Source organism: Chinchilla lanigera, unplaced genomic scaffold (assembly GCF_000276665.1).
Source record: "Chinchilla lanigera isolate Chin_1 unplaced genomic scaffold, ChiLan1.0 scaffold00052, whole genome shotgun sequence".
Lineage (NCBI taxonomy): Eukaryota > Metazoa > Chordata > Mammalia > Rodentia > Chinchillidae > Chinchilla > Chinchilla lanigera.
The window spans coordinates 5,540,660-5,563,437 of NW_004955453.1; the positions used below are offsets into that span (position 1 = coordinate 5,540,660).

The 22,778-nt window shown below is 39.9% G+C and overlaps 1 protein-coding gene across 1 annotated transcript in view; it reads left to right on the forward strand.

Moving 5' to 3' along the window:
- Dner (delta/notch-like EGF repeat containing) overlaps positions 1-22,778 on the forward strand; it is a gene marked incomplete at its 5' end in the record, with an annotated part of 308,295 nt that overhangs the window by 233,404 nt on the left and 52,113 nt on the right. Inside the window, 1 exon segment of the mRNA XM_013519994.1 lies at positions 11,815-12,039. Within this exon segment, the coding sequence (XP_013375448.1) occupies positions 11,815-12,039 (225 nt within the window).

A 22,778-nucleotide genomic window follows, 5' to 3' on the forward strand; every position in this document is an offset into this window, starting at 1 on the left:
GTTTTATGCCAGTATTTGCCTTAGCTTTGAGCCAGGGACTTCTATATTTTTACTGGGGAAATCAAACTCTCGTAACACTGTATCTTAATTTGTGATCATCAACATAGGTTCTTATTTATTTTCTAGCTATTCAATAGACATAGATTCTTATCTGGGCCACAATTTAATTTTTGAGGCTATGTTTGTAACATATAAGCTTTCTATGATCTGTGTCATGTTTACAAGCCAGGTTGATTCAAATTTCAAAACTTATACATTAACACAGCTGTAACATGGGTTGTAACAAAAAGGCATAAATCAGCCAACATCTGGCCTTGATCAGCAGATTAGTAGAGGATTGATGTTTGCATCTGTTCCCATCTTGGAACTTTATTTGATGTTTGTGTTATTATAAAGATGAATTCTGTTTTATAAGTAGTTGGAAATGTATGCATATTCTTTAGGACTCAGGTTTCATAATTGTATTCAAAATATCTGCCATATGATATTGAAAATATAGAGGGCCAATAGGCAAATCAAGCTGAAGACATTTCTGCAAATGCAAAGTTGAAAGTCTGTGGTTGGTGAGTAATCCCAGTTTTCTAAAGCTGTCTTCAATTTCAGAATTCAGGATAGTGATGGGTTGAATCCAACCATAATTTTTTTTACGCTGACACCTTCAACTTGCCAAATGCTTTAATACAAACTCTCCTGTGTAGAACAGCGTACAGCATGGAACTTAGGAGCTCAAACTTGGCAATGAACAAACCTCAGTTTGAGTTTTAGTTTTCCCACTTACCACTTGAGCATTTCTGGACTAGTTCCCTAATATCAAGTCTCTCAGTCTTCTGTAAAAGTGGAAAATAGTAGATGCTATTTGAGTCAGTGGTTATGGTTGACAAGTCATAATAGATACCAGGTGCTCAGTGCTGTATCTGTTATATAATAAAAACTTAGTTAATAGTTACTATTATTTTTAACACTGTGATTCATTTTTTTTCTTTCTACTGATACAACTAAATCTCCTTGATATTTGTATTAACCCCTCATTTCTTAGTAGGTTTCTTTCATAGTTCTATTTTTGTTTAATTTTTTTTGTTTGTTTGTTTGGCTTTTGAGACAAGGTCTGCCTGTGTAGGTCAAATTGGCCTTGAACTCACTGTATAGCCCAGGCTGACCTTGAACTCGCAGTGATCCTCTGGCCTCAGCCTTCTGAGTGCTGGGATTATAGGAATGTGCCATGATGCCCAGCCTATTATTTTCATTTTTATACAAATGAGGGAGCTAAGATATATTAGCTAGTTAATTGATTCCATTAGCATAATTTATCAGTTATAATGATGTAGTTTCAAACAGTGGATGTCCTAAATAATTAATATTACAGTAAATCAATTTGAGAAACATTTATATTTTAACAATATTGAGTTTTCCGGCCAATGAACATGGTATGTCTCTTCATCTATTTAGGTGCTTTTAATTTTTCTAATGTTTTGTAGTTTTCAGTGTAGCAGTCTTGCATATCTTTTGTTAAATTTATTTCTATTTAATGTTTTTGATAATATTTAAAATGCATTTATATTTTTAAAAATTTATAGTTGTCTATTACTCATATATAGACACACAATTGGTTTTTGTATATTGGTTGTGTGTCCTGATAGCTTACTAAATTTATTTATTAGTTTCCATAATTTTATTGTATATTCTTTTAGATTTCTTTGTTAAATCATGGATTAGTAAATAATGAGTCTTCTTTTTCCCTTTGTACCTGTTATAATTTTATTTCTTGTGTTTGTTTCATTGCGCATTTAAGACCATTAGTAAAATGTTACATGTAAGTGCTGAGGGTAGACATTCTTGCTTCAGGGAACCAAGGTCTTGGGTAGGAACATCTCCGAGGACAATTCTGCAGTCTCTGAAGTGTGTTGAAATTTTATTTGTTAATGTCAAGTACTTGTATGTACCATGCTCTCTGTTCTAAGTCTTTAACTATATTAATTTGTTTAACCCTCACATAAACCCCATGAGGTACATACTCATACTTGGGGTCAGTGTGAGTCTTAGGGGAAAAATATTCATTATTTCACCATTAAATGTGATGTTACTTATGTTTTTTTTGTATATGCTATGTTTGATGGAGGAAATTGCCTTCTATCTTACTATGCTGATTTCTAAAATAGTGAGCAAGCATTGAATTTTGCCAGGTGATTTACCTATATCTGTTGAAATGATTGACATGTTTCATGTCCATGTGAAAAGAATACGTTTTTCAAATACTGTATACCCTAGCTGGGTGTGGTGGTGCACGCTGGCAATCCCAGCACTCGGGAGGCTGAGGCAGGAGGATCATTGTAAATTTGAGACCAGCCTGGGCTACAAAGTGAGCTCAAGGCCAGCCTGAACTGCATAGCGAGACCCTGTCTCAAAAAGACAAAAAAAAAAAACAAAAACAAAAAACAAAAAAAACCCCAAAAAACAAATACTATATACCCTAACTTATTTTGTCAATTTATTATGTTGGTTGCTAAGAAAGGAGTCCTCCTCTCATGATTTCTTTTTCTTTCTCTGGCAGTAGTTTTTCTTTCATGTATTTTGAAACTCTCTTATTAGTTGCCTACACATTTAGAAATGTTAATTTTCTTAATCGAATACCTGATATTTAAAATTTAATACCCTTTATATTTGTTAATCTTTTTTTATTTTAAAAATTAAAAAACTGACAAAACAACAGTGAAGACAAAATCAAAACAACACAGAAACAACACAAAACAACACAAAAATGATACATGACCTCAAAATAAAATGATAGAAATTTACAATGGTTGCTGTATTACATACTGTTATCTTTAGTGAAGTTGCTCAGTCCATTAGACATAAGAATGTAAGATTGACCAATCAATCAAAAACAGTAACAAGTAAACAAAAAATAAAAAGATAAAACATTGGAAATGATGCAGAGCTTCACCATACAAGATGGGAGGAGCTCACCAATGGTTCTTATACTGCGTATTGTTTTCAGATCAGTCATTCTGATTACCAAATTCCTCCTAGGCTTGAAGTCTACCTTTTCTGATAATAGAGCCACACCAGTTTTCTTTCTTCACAATGTATCTTATCCTTTTGCTTTCCATTTTTTTGTGTTTTTATATTTAAAGTGGGTTTCTATATTGAGGTCTTGCTTTTCTTAATGTGCTCTGATAATCCCTGCCTTTTATTTGGAGTATTAGTCCATTTATATTCAATATAATTGTTGATATGGTTGTATCTTAAGTCTACCTCATTGTTCTCTATTTTTTTATCTGTCTCATGTGTTGTTTTATTATTTCTTTCCTGCCTTTTTTTTTGGTAAATAGAATATTAAAAAATGCTCTTTTATTTCCTGAATTGACTTTTTAGCTGTATTGTTGAGTTCTTAAATTTTTGTCTTTGTTTGTATTTTATTTCTAGTAGTTGCACTGTGGACTATAGTATGAAGCCTTAACTTACCAGATTCTTCTTAGAATTAACATCTAACTACTTCATTCAAAATATAAGAACATAATGATAATATGATTTTATTAACCTGTCCTCATTTTTTGTTTCATTTTTGTTTTATTTTTGTCATTTATATTCTTTCCCTATGTATTATGACATCATAATTTAGTGTTACTATCTTTGCTTTTAACAGTCATTTTGAGAGAAATTAAGAAGAGTTAAAAAAATTTACTTCCTAAGTGTACCCTTTCCCATGCTTTTAATTTTTTGTAGATCTGAGTTTCCGTATTTCCTCTCTATTCAGTTTAAATGACTTTCTAATATTTTGTAATGTGGATAGATCTGCTGGAAACAAATTTTGAACTATTATTACTGGAAACTTTCTTAATTAGCCCTCATAACTTGAATTTATTTTCCCTGAAAGCAGAGTTCTAGTAGACAGGTTGATTTTTCCAGCATTTTAACTATGTCATGTCTTTTGACTCCATAAATCCCAGTGACAAGTCATGTGTCATGTCATCCTTATTGCTGAGTGTATAGATTGTTTTTTTCTTCTGGTTCTTATTAATATTTTCTCTTAACCTCTCAGCAGTTTGACCCTGATGTTCCTGTGTATTTCTTCGAATCTGTTCTTCCTGGGGTTCACTGAGCATTTTGGCTATGATTGAGATTTCCCACCAAAGGAGGAAAAACCCAACCATCATAGCTGTGGTTGGAGGGATGGATGGAAGGATGAGGCAGTAAAAGATCATAAGCTGCACGCTAACTTTTTAAAAGGAAGTTTCTCAGGAGTGGCCTCAGAATATTTCCACTTGTTTCTTAGTGTCCAGCACGGAGTCACAAATCTATGTTTAGCTGGAGCAGAGGATGGCAAATGTAGTCATTATTTCGTGCAGCTGTGTGAGCAGATGTCCTTGAACTGCAGGACGTTGGGAGATTGGTATCAGGACAACAACCCCCTCCTGCTACACACAGCCTATCAGTAAGTGTTCTGACAGACCCGGGAGCACTTGCCTTCCCATTCTTGGCTCTCTGCCACCTCCCAGACAGCAAGTGTGACAGCAGAGCTAGGACTGAGGTCAGACTGACTGGGTTCACCTCCCCTTTAGCTGTGTAACCACGGGCATTTTACTTGACCTTTCACAGTTTACTTCCCCATCTGAAAATGAGGAATCAGCAGTACTTATTTTATAGAGTTTCTGTGAGGATTAAAGAAGTTAACATAGTGAAAACACTTGGAGCCGTGCCTGGTACACACAAGTGCTGTCCTCAACAAACACAATTGCAACACACTGACCTTTTGTGCCTGTGCAGTGACATTCTCAGGCACACTCCTGCCCCCACCTCTGCCCATAGCTGTTTGGCCCAGCACCACCCCCTCTCCAGCTTCAGAGAGTGGCTCAATAACTGCACATGTTTAGAGAACAGTGCATGACTACCTCCTGATTCCAGAAAGTGGACCTCTTGGAGAGGTCCAGGGACATGACCCAGGGGAACTCATGCAAATGTGAAATTTGGTCACGTTACAGAGGTTGACTAACAGGCTAGCTTCCTTCCAGTTTCCCTAGCCACACACTGTTAAGTATACAGGGAGATAGAAATTTCCCACAATTCACTGCTTCAAGAAGGAGGACCCACATTTATTGAGTATCATGTGCCACATGGTTTACTTCTACACAGTGCCATTACTATACCATTTTGTGGGTAGGGAAATTAGAGCTCAAAATGATTATGTACCTTGTCAAGGTCACACAGCTAGTAAGAGAATTCAAACTCCCCACCCCCTTTTTGTCTTTGTATTTATACCATGTAACTTTGTTCTTGTTTCTCTCAGGAAGGTCATTTAGGGTTGGTTGAAAAAGATGGAAATCACTTACAAAAGGATGTCCTATGAATAAGAAGATAGCAATGACTTAGGTGGTAGAAGACAAATGGAGAATTTACTAGTGAAAGAAATAACATTTTCAAAAGTGACTCAGCCCTCTCCTTTTTCTTTTCTTCCTTGTGCTCTTCCATGTTTCAGTTATCCTGAGTTCCAGCCTTGGACTCGCTTCTTACTTTGTTTTCTTGTTCCAAGTGGCAGCATCTATGCCTATGAATTCAGTTCCCACTCATACTGCTGCATGACTCTGGCTCCATGTCCTCTGATTCCCATTTCAGTCCTGAGCACCAGGTCTGTCTGTGCAGCCTGCCCCTAAACAAAAGCACCTCAGCTCAACATATGCAATGCTAAACTCATAACCCTGCACTTGGAATTTACCCCTGTACTTTCTGTTGCAATCAGCAACTGTGCCATCCATTTGCATCTTATCTGGAAACCTAAGAATTGCATTATAATTATAGCTGCTTCTTATTGAACAATTGCTATTGGACAGTCACTTTGCTGTGTGCTTTGCCTAGATTTTTTTTGTATTTAACCTCCATAAGAAATATAATTTTTAGACATTAATGTCTCCATTCCACTGAATGCTGAAGCCAAGGTCAGGGTGATTCAGTCCCAGTGTCTGTCAGGTTAATGGGCAGATGTGGTGTTTAAATCTAGTTCTTTTGGGCTCCAGAGCCTGTATTTTTTAACACAAAAAATCCACACACATGGGACCCATGGACGTGTTTTATTTGTTAGAAAAATCATTGAGCAACACTCGAAGGGAAAGATTCTAAGAAGAATCTGGATTTCAGATTCATAATTCAGAAGATCTCTCACCTTGCAGCAAGCTCCAAATTGGCTGCTGGTAAGTAGTGGCCATTTCTTTGGAAGGGCTGTTCTTTCTCCCGTTTGCTGCAGTCCCTGTCACAACCTGCAGTATGCTTACACCTGTCCTCATCTGTATTATCTACCTGACTCCTGCTGGCATTGGAATGGTGACCCCAGTTGTACTGTGCTATGGGGCTTCATCTCACCTTTCACTTTTCTGCAGTCTTACTGGCCCCTAAATTGACAGTGTTACTTGTGAACTCACTACCCCATCTATTTCACATTCTTCATCCCTGTTATGGCTTAGATCTAGTTTGTCTCTTAAAACTCTCCTGTGCTCAGTGGCAGGGATTTTAGAACATGAGTGGACCATGGGAGCACTGTAGCTGCTCATAGGAGATGGAGTCTGGTCAGATGAGGTGGGTTACTGGGGGTCTGATCCAGAAGGGTGTATTTCCCTCCTTGATCCTCCCTTCTAGTGCCTCCCTGGCCACCATGATGTAAGGAACATTTCTCTGTTTTCCCGCATGCCTTGCTATTTCTGTCTTGGAGCCAGAAGACCATAGGCTGTAACCGTGAACCAAAAAACCCCCTGTCCTTACCTTGTGTGTGTTGGGTTATCCCAGCAACAAGGAAGTAAGACATCGCTATTGTTACTGATTGGCTCTTACAACCTCTCTCCCTCCCTTGCCTTAGAAATCACCTGGTTTCCTGCTTCTGATCCCTTTTCCACATCGCCTATAATTAGGGTTATAAAAATGCAAACAGATGATGCCCACTACGCTCAGAATGGAATGCAAACTCTTGTAGTGTGATGTATGCGACCATCTGTGATCTGGCCTCCAACCAATATCCTCCTCTCCGCTCACTTTTCACACCCCTCTTAGCTTTATTGAAAAATTAGAGCTTCTTTCACCAAAACGTAAACAGAGCAGAATTCACTCCTGTTTTTGCTAAGACACTGTCACATTTTAATTGCTTGGGCATTCAATTCTGTTCTCTGCAGTACAGTAGAGAAATAAGAGCTTAAGTTTTATATCCCATATCTGCCATCTACTAGGTGTGTGGACTTGATCAACCTGCTTCGTATTTTTGTGTTGGCATTTTTCCATCTATAAAGTGGGGTACTAAAAGTTCTCCCATCCTGCTAGGTTTAAGTGAAATAATTCGTGTAAGGACTTAGAACCACCTGGTGCATATCAGCCCGCATTGGATGTTAGCTGTTGCTATTGTTACCACCGTTTTTATTCTTTTCATTCATGCAGCACTGGAACTATAAGAAATTTGCTATGTGTATTTTTAGAACCCACAATGACTTTATGAAGAAAATAATTCCAGCCCTGTTTTCTAGGTGGAGCCGTAGAAGATTAGAGACTGGGACTTGCCGTGGCCATCATTTGCTGATGGAGGGTAGATACAGAATTCAAATGCCAGAGTCCTAAGCCTGGCTTCCTTGTTTCTTTATGCTCCTTGTTAGTGTGAGTTTACCTGGGAAGCCAGAACAAAATAGCACAGATAGGGGGCTTCATCCACAGAAATGTATTTCTCCCAGTTCTGGAGGCTGAGAATTCAGCATGAGGGTGTCAGCAGAGGTGATTGCTTTGGGTGCTCTTCTACCTGGCCTGAGGATGGTCAACTTCTTGCTGCTGTTTCCTCTATGCACCTGCTCCCCTAGGCTCCCTGCGAGCCCTAATCACATCTGTTTATCAAGACATCGGTCAGACTGCATGAGGGCCCAGCCCAAACCTCATTTTAACTTACCACTTTTTAAAAGGCTTTGTCTCTAAACAGCAATATTTGGAGGTATTGGGAGCTGCCCTCAAAACAGGCATTTTAGAGGAATGCAATTTAGCCCTGATGTGGTGAATTTGATACTTGAACATCAAAATGGTCTCTATTGAGAATTATATTCAGTTCTCATACTGGATTCGAGTCGTTCTGAGGACTTCTTCATTTTTATGCTTTTGACTTAGGTATAAGGTTTTTATTTCTGAGTATTTAAATCTCTGATTCTCCATATATATTTTTTTCAGTTCAGTTTTCTTTACCTTGGAGTTTTCAGGGACCCAGGTCCTATGAGCATTTCTTTTCTCTGTATTTTCAACTTAAGGGCTTCTGTCACCTTCCACAGCTATTAGTTCAGTTCTGCTGCAGAAAAAGAATCTAAATATCATTTTGACTTTGATCTCTGTTTCTGAAAGTTAAAATTTAGAATTTTCTTATGCACTTGGAGCTGCTTTTACCAGGTGAACATGTACCTAGACTTAGATGTGAATTTCATGATCATTGAAATTTCTTATAGAGATGTTAAATTCAAAAGGTTAATGTAGGCGCCATACTGCTCTCTTTTAAAGTATATATTTAATTTAATTTTTGATTAACATTTATTAATTGTATATATTAATGAGGTTCAGTCTGATATTGCAACACATGATGTATGTAGTATGCATTAATCAAACCAGGGTAATCCGCCCTTCCATTTTCTTATCATTTCTTTTGTGTGAAGTTACACTTTTTAGATATTCAGGAAGTGTGTAATAGATAATAGCAGAAGTAGACATCCCACTGTACTGCAGAACACCAGGACGTCTCTGGAACTGGTCCTAGTACTCCTCATACAACCTCCTTTACTCTTCCTCCCACCTGCCCAGCCTCTGTTCATAACTATTCTACATCCAGGTCAAGTGTTTTTAGCTTCCAGATATGAGAGAGAACATGCAGTACTTGTCTTTCTGTGTTCCATTCATTTCACTTAACACATTGCCCTCCAATTCCCTCCATTTTGGTGAAAATGATGGGCTCCATCCTACATAACTCAGTAACATTCCCTTGTGTTATCCGCCACATTTTCCCCATCCACTCCTCTCTTGATGGGCACCTAGGTTGATTATATATCTGAGCAACTGTGAATAGAGCTACATTAAACGCAGAATTGCAGGTATCTCTTTAGCACGCTGAATTATTGTCCTTTGGATATATATCTAGAAGTAAAATGGCTGGGTCATAAGGTAGGACGACTTGTTTCTTATTGGTAAGTTTTTGAGATCCTTGTATATTCTGGCTGATAATGTTTTGTGAGACGAACAGTTGGCAAATACTTTCTACCATTCTATAGATTGTTGCTTCTTTTGTTGTGCAAAAGCTTTTTATGGAGATGTTAAATTCACATTTACAATACAAATTTTATGTAATCCTATTTGTCTAGTTTTGCTTTTGTTGCCTGTGCTTTTGGGATCATATCACAGATATCTTTCAATTTTTGGGTGAAAGTGTTTTTGGACTGGGAATCAAATTTAGCACTTCGTGCTTGCCGGGCAGGCGCTACGCCACGGAGCTATATCCCCGGCCCTCCGGGTTAAATTTATCCTAGCTTAAATTTATTTATTTATTTCATTTAGGGGTAGCTGTTGTGAATGGGATCATGGTTTCTTTCTTAGCAAGTCTGTTATTACCATATAAAACGCTACTGTGTTTTGCACGCTGATTTGTATCCTGTAACTTTGCTGAATTTATCAGTTCTAATACTCTGCTGCAAAATCGACACCCCTTTTTTCTCAATTGATGAGATAAAATCTTGAGCCTTTTTCTAACTGAAAGCAAGTTGTGAGTTGACTTGGCCAATTCATTTCCCAAGCTTATGTTTTCAGATTAAGAAAATGAGATTGAATTATTTTTATTGTCACGCTCAATGAGCAAATTGGATTTTTCATATTTCCAAAGGCTATATTGCATTTTCTAGGTACAGATAAGAATAATTAATTTTATTTTGTTCTAAAATTAACAGATTTGAAATATTAAGTCCTATTTTTACAAAGTAACATGTTAGGTAGTGATGATAATAACAGTGCTGTCATGTGTCGGTAAGCATTTAAACAGCTTCTTTTCAATCAGAGTAAAATGGAATATATATCATGAAGTACAAAATTATATTCTACTCTGAGCTCCAAGAGTCTCTTTGGAGAGTTCAAGTATTATTGAAACTGATTGTATGGTACATTTAAAATATGATTTCTAAAATTTAAATGCTACCAGGAACTTTATAAAGTGTTGAATATCATTGGAGTTTTTGAGTTTTCTGCTTCTACATGGAGTGATATCAAACTGATTATGGTAATTTATGAATGATGCTTCAGATAATTAAATCTGGGAGCTATTTCTGCTTGTTATATATATTTACTATCTTCTTAACAATATCTGTAAAATTGTCAGAGTTCTGTGTGAAGATCAGTAAATATAAACAACTGAAGATAAGAAAAGTGAAGTGGAATATCAAAATACAAAGTGTACATGAGTAAAAGTGTTTAACTGTTATATCTACAATTGGAATAATCTTCATTTAATTTTCTAAGTACTCTTCAAGTATTAAAAAGTATGGGTTTTACCAAAACATTGTTAAATGCACATATCTACATTATATGTGTATATGTATACACACACACACACATATATATACATATATACTTTAAGTATTTTAACTTGAGAGGTGCTGGTCAGACACTCAGAAAACAATAAAATCACCGGGGCTGGGGATTTAGCTCAGCGGCAAAGCGCCTGCCTGGCAAGCGCAAGGTCGTGAGTTCGGTTCCCGGTACCAGAGAAAAACCAAAAAAAAAAAAAAAAAAAAACAACCAATAAAATCACCTACACAATAAGCACATGTAAGATTTAAAACTTTCACCACTTTCCATAATTTTACATAACATAAAATGCATTCATTTCAAATATACAATTTCTATAACATACGATTTGTTCTTTCAAGGTGTACAATTCAGTGTTTTGAGTAAATTCCTAGAGCTGTGTGACCATTGTCACAGTCCAGCTCTCGACCCTTTCCTTCCGCCCCCACAGACCTCTGCTGTCTGTCGCCCTCGCTCCAGCTTCCCTCTGCAGCCACAGGCAGTACACATCCATTTTGTGTACTTCCAGATTTTCTTTCCCTGGACTTTTCCTGTAAATGGAATTGCACACTATGAAATTTGTGTGTGTGTGTGTGTCTGTCTGTCTGTCTGGCTTCCTTCTCAAAGCACAATGCTTTGAGAGTCACTCATACTACAGCAGGGGTCATTGCTTGGTAACTTTCTATTCCAGAATGGCATCCGATTGTACAGAAACATGATACCATTTTCATTTACCCACTACAGTAACCAACTTTTAAAAAATATATATTGTGGAAACTGAGGAGAGAATCAGGGCATAAGGATAGGGGAGTTATTATTTCCAATTTCATATGGTTTTAACTTTTAAATTTCAAAATATGTCTTACAAGCAAAACAGTGGATATAAAATAAAAGCAGGAAGACTTCTAGTGACCCAAATGCTACATTCCTTCACGTAGTCCCATCAGTTTACCTTTTGCATCTGTCTGTACTGTACATATACACATGTGCATGTAGTGTATAGCTGTACACGTCCGTATACATCTAAGCAGTGACATAGTTTGTGTTTTAACAAATGGGGAATCAGAGGGCTTAATATCTTAACATGTGCTTACTAACACTAAGAAAAGCATTTTACTGACCTTGTTGGATTGGGACATATATGAAAGCTATTAATAGACTAATCTGTCTATGTACTCACAGTGGAGAAAAGTTAAGATCTGTGGGCTCGGTATCTTATTAGTTATTATAGCCAACATTTTAACTTTAAAGGCCCTCTGCATTTTCTTGCAGGATACTTCGGATCTGCTTGTGAAGAGAAGGTAGATCCCTGTGCCTCATCACCCTGCCAGAACAATGGCACCTGCTACGTGGATGGGGTGCATTTCACCTGCAGCTGCAGCGCGGGCTTCACGGGGCCCACCTGTGCCGACCTCGTGGACTTCTGTGCACTCAGCCCGTGTGCTCATGGCACCTGCCGCAGCGTGGGCACCAGCTACAAATGCCTCTGTGACCCAGGTTGGTATTGCCTGAGACCACATTCTTTTCTCTCTCCAGTCTCAAATGACTGTCAGTTTCTCTTTTGTATCTCAGTAAATGTCAGTGCACGGGGTGTGGTATACTTGGAAACAGAAGTGAATTCCACTCATTTATAATACATTTGATCTTTAGACTTACTCTTGGGAGGGCTTTAAAAATATCTTACCCTCCTCTTTTTTTGGTTTTTCTCCAGTACCGGAAATTGAACTCATGACCTTGCGCTTGCCAGGCAGGCGCTGTGCCACTGAGCTAAATCCCCAGCCCCTATCTTTCCCCCTTTACACGAGCAATCTACATTCATGGTAGAAAAATTTGAAAATACTAGAAAAAAAAAGCAAAATAGAGAAAATGACAACAAGCTCAATCTTATAACTGGGTAATTATTTTTAGCAATTTACTATAGGTCATTCTAGAGTGTTTGCTGTGTGGGATCTTTTTCACTGTTGTGAATTTGAGTTAATGGAATAGGTTTTCCATTTTAATGTACATGAAAGGCATGGTGCAATTCATTTATAATTGTGCCATATTAAAATCCTTACTGTGGGCACAGTATGTCCCACTTCTGACTCCCTGTGTGAACATTCAGAAGCTCCATCATTTATTTTGCAGATGTCTGCATTTATAGTACTGATTTGTAATAATGGAACTTCTGATACCCAGAAGTCATCGTGATGATAGTAACAGTTTGTTTCTTCCCAGTGTATCAGTGTTGTCTGAAAAGAGCACACGGGCAACCCTTCTGTTTTTATCATTTTTGTTCTGCCCATGTCTCCATCCTTGCATGGGCCAGCTGTTCAGAGTGCTTCCCCGCACAAGCCCCACACGTGGTCTGGAGTAGGCAGCACCGCTGGCCAGCACCTAGCTTTGCTTGAGCCCTGCCTCTCCATCACTGCATCTGACCTGGCACACTTCTGAGGCTCAGTTTCCTCCCTTGAATTCCAACACCAACCCACACTATCACTCCCATGATCTTTGCAACACTCTACAGTTGTGTGCTGCAAATGGTGTTTTGACAGCGTGTCACTTTTTTTGGTACTGGGAATTGAACTCAGACCCTTGTACTTGCCAGGCAGGTGCTGTGCTGCTGAGCTATACGCCCAGCTGCAAATAATATTTTGGTCCATAACAGCCCATGGTGATCCCTTAGGACTATTCAGCCTCTTTACATCCTATTTTATCTTGTACAAGAACATGCTATGATATTTATACAACCAGACAGTCCGCCAACAATATACAGGTTGTATTCCCATCCTTAAGTGACAATGACTGTATTAATTATCCTTGTGTGTGGGAGGAAGTGTATCATTAAAGTAGCTTTGTATGGACAATAACCCCAAGCCACCATTGAGGAAGCAGTCATCTTTCTAGGTTCCAAGCTGGAAGAATCACAGATCTGCTTCTTTTGGGATGAAATTCATGCTGAAGCTTGAAATGCCTCTGGAATTTCAGTCCCATACCTATCACCACATCCCAGCAGGGGGCCGAGCTGAGATTCCAGGAAGGTGCTCCTAGCTCTGTGGCCTCAGTGCATGGCTCAGAATGTCCAAGGGACACACCTGATACTCACGAATCAATGAAGGGACTTAGTGGGAAATGCAAGCAAGCATTTGAAGGGTGGTGAGAAGCCTTTTTCACATAGACTCTTAATTCTCTCATTTTCTGAGCAATTGATACTTTGCCAAGTTCTTCTTTCCTTTCTGCTCTGAAATACAGAGGAGGGGCTGTTTAAGCTGCCTGGTAACAGTGTTAGGATTCTCCAGAGGAACAGGAGGGGGAGAGACAGAGAGACAGAGCGGGAGATTTATTTTAAGTAACTGGCTCATGCAATTGTGGAGACTGGCAAGTCTACACTCCACAGGGGAAACTGGCGGGCTGGAAACTCAGGCAAGGTTTCTGTGTTGCGTATGGGGGCTGAATTCCTTCCTTGCAAAACCTCAGCCTTTGCTCTGATAGTCTTCAAGGGAGTGGATGGGGCCCGTTCACATTACCCAGGGCCATCTGCTCTCCTGAAAGTCTGCAGATGTAAATGTCAACTTCATCCAAAAAGTACCCTCGTGGCAACATTTACATTAGTGTGTGAGCAAATATCTGGGCTCCACGGCCTGGCCACGTTGACGCGTGAAGGTAACGATCACGGTAACACTTTGGGATTCCTCATTGTGCTTGCAGTGAGGATGTCTCTTCAAGTCTCTGAATGTCATGAGGGCACTTTTCTGGGTTTGGACCATCTTCGTCTGCCTTGTGGAGATGGCAGCAGTTGCCCGCAAGGGCCCCATTTTCATCCCCCTGGATAAGGGTGAATGTGCCCTGGATCAGCATGCTGAGGAAGGAGGCAGCAGAGCGCCGTGCCCTTCCCTGATGGGAACACAGACATCCAGGACAATTTTGTGTTTGTCAACTAAGCAAGCCTTGATGGCGCTAAGGAGAGCAAAGTCTCACTCGCGGCGTGACTCACGGGCTTGCTGTCCAGACACTCTGCTGGAGATTTCGAAACACGTGGAGTCATGGCCTTCAGCGGGAATCGGAAGTGAAATCTCTCCGTCAGGAACCCTCCACGCTCCACTCTCTGGCTCCTGGGAGTTCCGTTTCCTCTGTGAAGCCCACCAAGAAGAATCAAACAGTGCAAGTGGGAAAATAACTTCATTTTCTCCACCCCTTCTCCTCTGACTGCCTTTCTTGACTGTGTTAAAATTCCCCTTCTGCTTAATTGGTTTACTTTTAAAACTTTAAGTGGAATGAAATTACTTAAAGATAAAGGTTTCTTCTTAACAATACCAAGTAGAGTTTTTCAACACATGTCCAGGAGATTACATGATTCGAAGTATGAATATTTCTTTCTCATATTTCTCTTGCCACCCTAGGAGAGGTTACTGATAGTAGCAGAAAGGACATGTATGTGTCTGTGAAATCCCTGCCTCCCGCCTGTGAGCAGAGATTTGCGGGGCCTCTTTGGGCCTTAGCTTCTTCCTCAGTTGGGAAACAGAGGGGGCTGTGTTTTGAGAGCACTGAATGAGAGGCACGTAGCCCCTTTCCTGGCACGGGGCAGTAAAAGCTATTCATTCTCTGTTTTTTCCATCTGCAGAGGTTCCAACCGCATCCTTCGAGCCACAGAGTGGTGAAATAGCCCCCATTAAATTCCACCTTTCCCCCCTCTGTCCTCTGTTGAAACTCCTCCCAGGTCCCCTTGGAGCATTTGCCTCGGTAACCACCTGCAGTCCCCAAGTAACCACGACAAACCCAGAGAAACCCACATCCAGTCCTTGGTACCTTCGCCTGCCGCGCAGTGTCTCGGAGGAGCCATGAGGCTCCGCCTGGGGTTGGTCTCGGATTCGGAAGACAGTAACATCACTTTCAGAGAGGGTGCGTCCTCAGATCATTAGGTGACATTGTATGAAATAAAAAAGGCATTTTAACATCTGGCGAGAATTTACATTTTAAGAGGTGAACATGACAGGTCTGTGAATGTGAAATTTCTTGTCTTAATCTTTTGGAGCATGTAATTGCTTTACCAGTAGTTTTGCATAATAGAAGAATCTCTTGAGACTGGGCGAAATTGGGTGTCTAGCGGCACAGCAGCGAGCCCGATTGTAGATAGCAAATGGATCACATTTTATACTGACGGCAGATTGGAATCATGTCAGGTTGATAATTAGTTCCCATCTGAAAAAATGCCATTTTGATTACTGCAAATCAGGTTTGTCAGGTGCTTTATTTTCAAGTTTCAGTTTTAGTTTATCCAACCAGGGATTTCTGATGGGGTTTTAATATTAAATAATAAAATGTCAGCCCTGAGTAATCACTGAAATGTGATCCTCCAGTGACAGTGTTAAGTGATAGGTCTTCTATTAAAAAAGATTAGAAATTGAAATGCAAAGGTCAGGAGGGAGTGAGAGTGTGGAGCTGCTGCAGAAAGGAGCAGGTGGCACTTGCCAGGGGTCACCCCACTGTCCTTGAGGTGAGTGTGGTTAGTTTTGTTTTTTCACACAGTGGTAGCATGTGGAGATGGCCATCTGGAGAATAAATGCTGTGAGTGACCAATACTTCAGGCATCCTCTGGGAGGAAGGTGTGTAGTTTGGCTAAATTCATTGATCTTAGCCCCTGAACTCAGCCATACCACGTACCCTGTGCTAGAATATTTTTACATGGAGATATATATGTCAATTTTTATTTTCTTGAAAAAACCCTTCGGTGTCCATCAGTTCCGCTGCATCTAGGCTCTGAGATGAGAGCTGGGACGGTCACTGACCACCTTCCTCTGCCAATTTTTCTACACCGAAAGGCTGGTAATTAACACTGCACAATAAAGGAAGTTTAGGTTTCACTCAAATGAAATGCTTTTGTTTCTTTGCTAAATACTCCCCCCCTTCCTCAAGGAAATTATATTTATAGGAATTTTAGATACTGTTTTCCACATTTGTCTTACTTGTGGGCTGCCTTTGTGGTGTCTGTGGCCCATAAGCAATACACAGCTGGTATTGCTTCCTACTGTTATATTCAGACTTGGCAAAGACAGTACTCTTGACAGTGTCTGCTGAAAACAGAATTAAAGATAGGACTTGTTAGTCAGTATTTTAATGGCAGTTGAACAGCAATAAAGAAATTTCCAGACCTAAAACGATATGAAGAACATAGAGTCCTCACTAAAGAATGCCTCGATGAATTTAGATTCTTGGAGGAGCATGATGGACAATTTTCATCTCTTATTGACCAGATGGTGTTATCTGGTTCACCAGGATGAAGACAGTTTTTGTGATTGACATGTCTAGGAGGTTCTTGATCTGCATGTCACTTTATTCTTGAGAGTTGTAGGTTGTATAGATTATTTTATCTACTTTCCCCAGATCTTACTTCTGTTGTCACACCCTTTCTTTTTTATTCTCCAAAATATGATACCAACTTTCTCTGTCTGGTTTGCAAGAGGAAACCCTGTTTACCTAGCTGCAGCCGTAACACGGGAGGTTGGCTTCACTTATCATAACAGGTACTCTGCCTAAGAAAGTTTAAATCTCTATGTGGACATCATTATGACAAAAAGAACTGAAAGAGAAGAAAACAGCCACTGGCATCAGAGGCAGGTTGACATTTACAAGTAGATCTTGATGTTGTTAGGGGCTGGTCTGATTCTCACAGGAGAGTCATGGTGTTTTCTGCTGGACAAAAGGGTATGCAAATCACAGAGCTCTGATATTATACATAAGCACTCAGAGACCATGATGAAGTGAAATAAAACAAGGTCACTTATATTTTTGTCAAAGACGACCACCATGCAACACATGAAATGCTAAACATTCCTTTCTCCTTTAGTTTTTAGTATCCAATGAGTTCACAGTCATAGTTTTAGCCTTGCTCTAGCCTGCCCTATCCATAAATAGGAGGAATTGAGATATCCAAGCATTTAATTTCTTCTAGAGCGAATCGTCCCTGCCCTAAATCACCCAACCAGAGATCTGATCCTTACATTTTCTTATGGATTCACTCCATTGTTCTCATGGTGTGGATTCTCCCTTACTGCAGTGATAAAAAATCCAACTGAATCAACTCCAGCTATGTTCCTGGTCACCTTTGGTTGGAAAGCATAGGCAAAACTTAACTGATAAAACTGTTAAAATATTGAGGTTGGCACTTGACTGAATTTTAATATTAACAATAGTTCAATCTTAATTTTGAATGCCTGGTTCATTGATATCCACTTGTCTATAGATAAGATGCATCAGATTCAGTGATAAGTAGTAAGGATGAGAATGTTTATTGAGATAGACTGAAGAAGAATATAGATACAAAGGATTTGGGATATTGAAGACTTAGGGATATTTTGCATTAGAGGGTGGATGTGAATGACATATTCTATGCAGAGGATTCTCATAGTTTGTTTATTTGGTGTAGTCAAGAAGAGACCAGAAGACGGGAGATCATCTGGCAATGAACATTCATATGAGGAGGAAAATCACTGGAATTTGTTGTCTGTTGAATATAGGAAACAAAGGTGAAAATGGAGTCAAAGGACCGCTAAGGACTTCAATTTGGGTAACTCAGAAAAAAATGGAAATAAGCAAAAAGAGTCTTTTTGGGCTGTTTGAGGTAGTGGACCAAGCGTGGTGAGTGTTCCGGAACACAGTATTTCTTGGGGCTGGATCTTGGGGAGGAGACCGAAACCAAGAAGTACGGGGTTTCCAATGCTTGTTAAGATAGATGAGGGTGAGAGTATAACAGGAAAAGGGAAGCAATGGAGGAGAGCGTTGGAGAGTTCTTGCACTGAAATGGGAGGTAGAAGCAGCAGCTAAGGATGTTAGAGGAGCTGTTGCTGAGTTGGGAGAGTGGTTAAGAGGGCAGTGCCTGGGGTGTCAGTGGGCAGGGAGGGGAGAAGAATTTGAGAGCACTGCCTACCCTGTGAAGGGCTGAGAGAGGGTCCTTTAGCCCATCCAGAGCTGAGGTAACTATTTTAAAGTGCTTCAAAATGACTGCCACAGTCATTAGAATCTGTGGTATTTGTCATCTTTAGGCTAGTGATCTGGGGGATTAACACAAGGAGAGGAAGGACACAGGTACTGAATGAAGGGCAATTGCTCGGTGGCGAATGTGGGGATTTTATCAGACTCCTCCTATTTCCAGGCTGCTTTTTGACCTCCCTTTAAATGGCTAATCTGTTTGTATAAAAGTGTTAATAAAATGACCTTTATTTATAAGGGACTTCCCTCCCTAGCAGTCCCTGACTTCCCCTCAAAATTCAAATCCTTCAGAACTCATTCTTGGTTGAACTAACACCAAAAAGATATGAGGTTAGCCTACTAAAATAACAGCTAGCATAATCTGCGGGGATAACAAGAGTCACTTTACATCTTCCTACCTGGAAGACAGTTGGAGTGACTCACGCTTGTTGAAAGGTGCTACCAACACATTCCAGAACCTTCTCATCAAGTCTGAAGGTCAGGTGCGAACTTGCTTAAAACTATGAGGTGTGATTGAAAAACACAGCAAATGCTTACATTTTAAAAATTCTATTACAGTAAAAGACACACTTCCATTGATACCCCTACAAATACTTACCCCATCACTCCTGCCACTCTGTGAAGCACTTCTGGAAGCCCTCCTTCCTGTCTCTACCGTGCTGTTGTGGCTACTTAAATGTCCTGAATCAGTTAAAAATGTTTACCTTTCATGGTGCTTTGGCTTTGGGAAAGAGCTAGAAGTTGCATGGTGACAGGTTCAGTGGGTAGGGTGGATAAGGACACACTGTCATGTTTTTAGAAGCCTACTTTTCTACTGCATGGCACATGCAGCAGCATTTACTATATTTTTGATTACACCTCATAAATACACTCATTTTAAGAGGACTTCTAGAACTGCTGTAGACAGTGTAAGAACAATAGGCTAGGTGTGTTCAGATTGAGGGGGTTAATGACCATGTGTCTTTTACTGTAGTACTTTTTATTTGAATATTTACTGTATATTTTATCACACCTTGTATTTTGTGACTAAGCTATTAACTCTTAAAAATTTATTTGGTATTAGTACATGCTGGCAGTACATAATGATCACATGTATTATGGAGCGTTGGTTCACGTATGTAACATATCTTAATTCTTTTTTCACCTCCTACACTTCTCATCCCTCCCTGATCCTCCCAAATCTTGGTCCCCTTCCCATTTACAAATGTTCTATTTCCATTTTTTTCCTTCAATTCTTTTTTCTTCCATCCCATTTTCCTCCCTTTCCTCCCTCCTCCATTGCTTGTTCCCCTTCTTATTTAGAAAAGATCTCCTTACTTCTTACTATCCATCTTTTACTTTGCTCTTCATTTTCATTTTGGGTTTCTCATATAAGAGAAACTGTGCAATATTTTAGCTTGTGTGTCTGATTTATTTCACTTAATAATGTGATCTCAAGGTACACCTATTTATCTACAAATGCCTCAAGTTTATCATTATTCTTATTTTTTCCCCCTGTGGTTGCAAGTTTTTTTATGATCAAGTCATTAATGTGTTTTGGCTATTGACGGTGCCTGAGGATTTAGAGTTAGAGCTGAAACCCTTCTTGCTTTGGTTCTGTTGCTTGCTGTGATGGGCAGGAGCTCAGCTTACTGTCTAGAAGAGCCAAACTGAAGATGCTGATCCACCTCCAAGCATCCAGTGATGCAGCTGGATTCTGCTACCCTTGCTTTGCTCTTCTGTAAAAGGGGGCTAAAAATACTTGGATTGTGAAGCTCAAGTGAAATGACACAAATGGGGATCCACTCTGAAATCCACACACTGAGGGGACAGGAGTCCAAATGTCAGACATTCTTCTTCTTGGGAGAGTCTATTGTGGAAGTTATTAAATCAGTGCTCTGATTTTCTTCATATGAAGTTCAGGGTTGGAGTTGGATTACCCATGGGATCAATGTTCATGACTCTTGAATGATGGCTACCCATGATTGTTAGCTGCCTTGACCATGGCTCTTTGTGTCTGAAGTGATAACTTATTAAGTACCAGGGGCTAAGCCAATCTGTAATGGCAAATGACGCTTGACTCACCATGGTCTTTTGATACGTATGTATGTATTTATTCGCCCTGTTCTGAGGATGGAATTCAGGGATTGACACACTAGGCAAGCACTCTACTACTGAGCTACATGGCCAGCCCTTATCATGGTCCTTTTGAAGTGGGACCCATGGTTGTGACCATTCCTATACCTGTGACTCAGAGCTACTTAAGGACGAAGCCAGAATTTGGACCCAGGCAACTGGGATTCAGTGCCTCAGAGTAAGGAGGAAATGAGGTTAGCTGTGACCTTGACTTACCAAGCATAGCAAATGACTGAAAAATGCAGGTTTTAACTAGATTTTCTAAGTGGTAGTTTTCTTAATGGTTACCTCAAATTAACACATTAAACTGAGATTTGTCGGGCACACTGATTCAGCGCTATTGAACTTGCTTTGGCGGCCTTTTCTTGAAGTAGTTTCCATCTCTGAGAATGTACTACATCTAGACTCTGTGTGAAACACGACACATAATTTCTCATAATTACTCCAAGGATGCAGTATTCCTATGCTTTTATTTACAGATAAGGAAACTGAAGCATTGAGAGTTTAAATCACAGGTGGAGGTGATTATATTATTCACTTTTCTATTGCTGGGAGAAAATACCCAACACCTACAATTTCAAAGAAGAGGGGTTTATTTTGGCTCATGGTTTTCATGGAGCCAGTCCATGGTTGACTGGTTCCAAGGTAGAAACAGCTTGGCAGAAGGGCATGGTAGGGAAGAACAGTTCAAACCACAGCAGCCAGGAAGCAGAGCGAGAAGGGAGGAGCCAGGTGCAAGAATACACCCTTCTAGGTCACACTCTCAGTGACCCATCTCCAACCAAGTCCCATATCCTAACAGCACATTCAGCTATGAACTTATTGCCAGATAAATCCATTGATGAGTGTTGCACTCCTGTGATCTAATCCACCTCCCAACACAGTGACAAATTCCCCATTTTGATCTAGATTTACTGAACATGAAGCACTTGCTCTTGACCAGTAGGGTAGCTTCCTTAGAAGCCTGGGTGTGACTCCCCAAGTTAGATGGTCTCTCACTTTAAGTTGAACCAATCACAAGACAGATTTCCAGACTCGCCTCTCTCAGCGCTGTGCCTGAGATTTGAAAGGTGACCTTGACTGGAATTCAGTGAGTGACTCCAGCAGCACACAGAAACTTCACACTTCCCAGCCCAGAGGAATACAATTCTCACGTGGAAGGGGAATGAACTGCTGGTGAGTAGACAGACTTCTGTTTCTCACTTCCCTCTAAAGATCCAGCAATCTGCTGCTTTGAAATTGATGCCAAGGGCTACCTGTCATGGAAGCTTGTGATTTCATTTGACCTGATGTCTGCTGACTGCACCTAATTAAAGAAACTGTTCTTTCTGTGACATAGGTGCATAACAGATGTGCTGCCCTTCAACTTTGGTAGTTTCTCTTGATTGGTGCCTCTCACTTCTGGGGTCTGCAATGCCTAGTAGCAGTTTTTTCTTAACCTCTGAATCCCTGGAAGCCTTCTGCACTGATTGTTGTATACCATGGGCTCCTTTGATGTGGTTGCTTTTCACCTGATTTTGGAAATGTCATAGACCCTGAGGTGTTCTTCTCTCTTTATGTGTGACTTTTGTTATTCTTAGTTCTCTGACTCGAGATCACTTTGATGTCCTATACTTTCAGTAGCACTGTTTCCCGTAAGACTGGATCAGTAGCAACGAGTCCCGTCAGTGTCACTACCCAAACGTCTGCTGGGCCTCAGAACCTTGGGACTGGAAACTCTATAAAAACGGGGCATTACAGGTGATGTCTGAGAAACATTGTGATTGACAGTAGCCTGTATCCTGAATTACAATTAGATAGCCAATAAGGAGGTTTGTCTGCACGTCCTATTTTTTTCCTAACCTCCCACCCTTCCATGTGCTTTTTAAATTCTTCAGTGATTTGGATTTGTATAAAAACCTGGGGACAATACCCTGCATTTCTTCCATTTTTTTTTATCATGCCCATTAATTTCAGCTTGAAAATACTCTGTGAAAGTTGCCACATTCATTGAGTGCTTTTATAAAATTGCTTCAGTTTTAATGAAGACTCAGAGCTCTTAGGTTTGCCTGAAGCAGATTGATACACAATCTCTTTAAATCCCAGTGCATTGTCAGCTCAAAGCAGATACTAAATTTGCAGAGCAGAGTCCTTTTCCATTTCACTCAAGTGCTTTT